This window comes from Stegastes partitus, unplaced genomic scaffold, assembly GCF_000690725.1.
Source record: "Stegastes partitus isolate 25-593 unplaced genomic scaffold, Stegastes_partitus-1.0.2 Scaffold489, whole genome shotgun sequence".
In the NCBI taxonomy this organism is placed as follows: Eukaryota; Metazoa; Chordata; class Actinopteri; family Pomacentridae; genus Stegastes; species Stegastes partitus.
In genome coordinates this window covers 47,252-52,093 of record NW_007578220.1, presented here as the reverse complement: position 1 = coordinate 52,093, position 4,842 = coordinate 47,252, and the positions used below count along the sequence as shown (strand labels likewise).

Below are 4,842 nucleotides of genomic sequence, written 5' to 3'. Positions count from 1 at the left end.
CTGCAGCCCCAGTTCACGACATTTTAGTATAAAATCCAACATATCAGACTTTGTCAGAGATAGAACAATAAAGCCCTTGACTTATTTACATTGTTGAAATTGGAACTCCAGTGTTTGCCAATACATTGGCCAGCTTATTATCAATTGAGTTATTGGTTTGATATAAAAAGATACATGTCCTTATTGCAAACCAAACTGTGACCACAGCTCTTTTACAAAAATAAAATCCTAAAACAGTTACCTTTTTTTTTTCTTTTTCTCTAAACCATTAAAATTTCTCTCTCCTTTACCATATTTTCTTCCTTTTTCAGACAAAGATCCTCCTGCACAGAAGGATGTGTCCAACCTGACGATTAACTTTGGCCCTCAGCATCCAGCAGCTCACGGTGTGCTGCGTCTTGTGTTGGAACTCAGCGGAGAGTCTGTCAAGAAGTGTGACCCACACATTGGCCTGCTTCATCGTGGCACTGAAAAGCTAATTGAGTACAAGACCTACCTGCAGGTACTGAGCCAATATCTTTGTTTCAACTGAGTTTGTGAATTCCTTTATAACTTATATCCATTGATGAAATTATCTGGTACGTATGCAAACGTATGTATGTGCTCTTCTTCTTTTAAAGGCAAAGAAACAGCAATTCTAATGTATTCAAACAACACAACTAATTGTTAAGCAGTTTGTTGCACAATGCTCTCTTGCATTGTTTTTAGCTCACCACACTGTGTAGTGCAGTGAATACTTTAATAACATATAAGTGGTGCAAGAGCAAGGGAATGCTTCACCAGTTCACTTGAAAATGACAAAATTAAACATTTGACGTCAACCAAATTGATTCCGGATACTTTACAAGATCTTCGTCATGTGTCATGTCTTGCTTAACTCTCGGTACTTCCTCTTCTTTTTCTGCTTTAGGCTCTGCCCTACTTTGACCGTCTGGACTATGTTTCCATGATGTGTAATGAGGAGGCCTACTCATTGGCTGTGGAGAAGCTGCTCAACATCCAAGCTCCACCCCGTGCACAGTGGATCAGAGGTACTGATCATACATTTGAAAAGGCCTGTCATTATTGTTTGGGCTACCAAATGTCAAAAAGTATAACAAAAAACGTCCTTTTCACAATGATTTTTTTTTTGTGTAGCATCCAATCCATGTCCAAAAGTATTCAATTTGCCACCAAGAAAACAAAGAAAAATAGTACATCCTCACATCTGAGCAGCTAAATCCAGTGAAATACTGTCAGTGTTGGACAAGAAAACATGTATAACTGCAAATCAGTGATTAATGTTTTTTTTGCTGTAAATGGTTGCTTGTGTTCTTTGTGTTTGTAGTGCTGTATGGAGAGATGACTCGCATCCTGAACCACATCATGGCGATTACAACACACGCCCTTGACATCGGTGCCATGACACCCTTCTTTTGGATGTTTGAGGAGAGAGAGAAGGTTTGGAGCACTTCAGTCCTCAAAGTTCAATCCTTTGTGATGCAGATTACTAGATGTACTCTTTTCATCTGGGCTTTTATTTCAGTCCTGCCTGCCTTCACAGCAGCAGTTTTAGGTTTGCTGTCGCATGTAGAGATTAAAAAAAACAAACGCGTGTGTTCTCAGGCTGCTGTAATGAGCTAGTGCCTTAATAACCTGCATCTATAGAGGTTTGTCAATATACAGCCAGCATGTTAGTCATTGCTGAAGTGTTAAAAATTACATTGTTAAATATACAATAACAGTGTTTCCTGTGCATTGCTATGTACTGTATATACTAACTGCCAAAAAGTGTTTTTCTTTTGGTAACAAAATGCATTAGATTGCTTTGATTGTAAAAGAATCTAACAGACTAACAGCTCTGTGCTAAAACCAGATAGCAAACCTCTCAGTTTATTTTTCCAAGTTCTGTCTGTCTGGTTTTATTTCTGCTTTATACAACTCAGCTGTTTCTTGGACAACATGCTTCTGTAATGTCCACTGTTTGTGTATATTTCAACAGAGCAGTTTGAGCTTTGCTGGTAATCTAGAAGTACATTTCTCAATAGTCCATGGAAACTCAATTCAGTCGTAGTTCTCTTAAAATGCATCTACTCTGGGAGGTTTTTTTTTTTTTTCCCTGATGCAAGGCCTAGTATCCTGTGCTTTGAGAAAACATCAGAGGTTATAGACAGAGATGCATACTTGACTCGCTGAATTCCTAATTCGTATCACACAGGGTACCGAGTAGAGTTTTTTTTCTTGTTTTAAGTCTTCTGTCTGTGTTTCCTCGCAGATGTTTGAGTTTTACGAGCGGGTGTCTGGAGCCAGGATGCACGCTGCATACATCAGACCTGGCGGTGTTCATCAGGTAGGAGAATTCAATACGTATTTCAATTTTTTGCATCTTATTCTTTGTTAAAGTCAGGCGGGATGATGTGCTCAATAGTCAGTGATCCATTTTTTTATGACAAAATAAATGACATTTGCAGATGACCTCACCAGATATATTGAAAATGAGCAAGATCAATGAAACGTTACCGATCTTAAATGTGTTCCAGGATATGCCCCTCGGTCTGATGGATGACATCTATGAGTGGTGCAAGAACTTCTCCATTCGGATTGATGAAGTAGAAGAGGTGAGTGACTCCATGTTTGTTTGAACGTATGAAGCATGATAATGGTGTGGTGAGGATCCCTTGAGTAAACGCAACGTTCTGTGTTTTCCTCTATGCAGATGCTGACCAGCAATCGTATCTGGAAGAACCGTACTGTTGACATCGGATTGATCACTGCCGAGGAGGCTCTCAACTATGGTTTCAGGTAGAAATGCAGAGAACTAATTGAAATAGTGAAAATGAGTAAAATTGAGATAGTTGCTCAGATGAAAGAGCTGTTGTTTGATTTGGTCTAAACCTTGACATGTGTCTACTCTCTACCAGTGGAGTGATGCTGCGCGGGTCAGGAATCAAGTGGGACCTGAGGAAGTCTCAGCCGTATGACAAGTATGACGAAGTGGAGTTTGACGTTCCCATTGGAAGCAACGGAGACTGCTACGACAGGTAAAGGATCGAAGGTGCTGTGTGCGACCTTCAAAACCACTGGATGTCGCACCAGAAAAAACAGGCCACACCTCCCCCCCTTTCTTTATTTACAGCCAGAGAGACTGTGTACATGAGCGCTAACAACTCGCTAGCATCGAATAGTGAGAAAAACATGTCTGCTACAGTTAATGTTAGCATCACTTGTCATGTCTTTCTCAAGAGGTTTTAGTGACTGAAAATGAAATCTTAACGGTCGGTTGTAAATGTTTAGTTGTATTTATCAAACTTTTTAAATAATTTGCATTATTTATTCTTACAAATATAAGTTGCAGGAGTTCTTGGGTGAAAGAAAAAAGAGATAATAAATATCTCTAGTCATGTTGTGGTTCATGTTTAACATCACTGTCTTACCGCTGATGATTCATTATGAAACATTCCTATGAATATATATTCGTCATTTAATTACAATTATTAGCTACATCAGACCAACATCCTTTACAATTCTACACCATGTATGCCACTTAATTTTAAATATTCTTGACAGTTCTGTGTTCATTAGAAAGGATTTCATGGCTTGACATTCCTGGCCAACCACGTTTAAGTGACATCACGGCTTTCATTAATGATAGTGTGAGCTTAATGCTGCTGATTAAAGATTTTCATTAAGGCAGCTGGCAGTGTCTAATCGCAGCCAGAGAAATGAATCAAACTGAGGTGTTAGCGAGAAACAGAAACAGAGGAGAAGAGGTGACCTCATCTGTTAAAGCACTGACACACAGTTTGGCCTATTTTCATGATCAACTCCGCCGATGACCTTTTTTAGAGTGACTAAAGCCGTGACGGCACCGAAAGCATTTCCGCTGTGATGAAACACAAATGTAAATAACTTCAGCTTGTATTTAAATGGGGCTTTATCTGCTCTATGCGCAAAAACATGACATGAAGTGTATTTTTCTGCGATGCTATTACCGTGTTCTATGCATGACACTAGAGTGATTGTGTAACGGGATGCGAGTGTGTCCAAAACGTGGGTGATCTACAACTCGGCACTGAGTGTTAACGCCTCCTGACTGACCATCAGACGTGTTGCTCACTGTACCATGTCGATGTAGCCTAAGAGCTGATAATATTGTACTGCATCTGATCTGTGAGCACCTGTAGCTTACTGGTTCTCCCTGTGCATGTGTGGTCCAGGTATCTGTGCAGGGTGGAGGAGATGAGGCAGTCCCTGAGGATCATGCACCAGGCGCTCAACAAGATGCCAGAAGGAGAAATCAAGGTGGACGATGCCAAAGTGGCCCCACCCAAGAGGTCTGAGATGAAGGTGAGTGAAGAACCTTTTTGCTTCCAGTCTGATGCCTGCAGTCTGTTTTGTTCCTGGAAACTTTTTTTCTTCCCCCCTCCCCACCCCATTCCTGCAGCTTATCATTACTGTGTGTTAATTAAATTTCCCGAGTGTCACTAATTTGTCTTCACACTGCCTCTTTGCAGAATTAGGCCAGCTTTCCCATAAAATGCAAATTAATTTGGCTGCCCTCAAGGCTCCAGATCACCTCCAGTTCCCCTCAGTGTTACAATTTAACATTTCCCTTAACATATGCACTTTCAGTTCAAAGTTTTTCCATAAACTTCTTGCTGCTGAGATCTAACATTTATCGTGTGTGCTCTTTTTTTTTTTTTTTTTTGCCAGATGTCCATGGAGTCTCTGATCCACCACTTTAAACTGTACACAGAGGGCTACCAGGTCCCCCCAGGGGCCACATACACAGCTGTAGAGGCACCCAAGGTGAGAACACTCGCTCTGTATAATATTTAGACGAATCGCACCCTTCTGGATACA

The 4,842-nt window shown here is 40.6% G+C and overlaps 1 protein-coding gene across 1 annotated transcript in view; it reads left to right on the top strand.

The window, feature by feature from the left end:
• The window catches only part of ndufs2 (NADH:ubiquinone oxidoreductase core subunit S2), a 9,330-nt gene that overhangs the window by 2,713 nt on the left and 1,775 nt on the right, over window positions 1–4,842 (top strand). Inside the window, exons 3-11 of the mRNA XM_008287161.1 lie at window positions 312–502; window positions 911–1,031; window positions 1,328–1,440; window positions 2,255–2,329; window positions 2,520–2,597; window positions 2,696–2,781; window positions 2,901–3,020; window positions 4,197–4,326; window positions 4,693–4,788. Coding sequence (XP_008285383.1) covers window positions 312–502; window positions 911–1,031; window positions 1,328–1,440; window positions 2,255–2,329; window positions 2,520–2,597; window positions 2,696–2,781; window positions 2,901–3,020; window positions 4,197–4,326; window positions 4,693–4,788 — 1,010 coding nt within the window. The remainder of the gene's footprint in view (window positions 1–311; window positions 503–910; window positions 1,032–1,327; window positions 1,441–2,254; window positions 2,330–2,519; window positions 2,598–2,695; window positions 2,782–2,900; window positions 3,021–4,196; window positions 4,327–4,692; window positions 4,789–4,842) is intronic.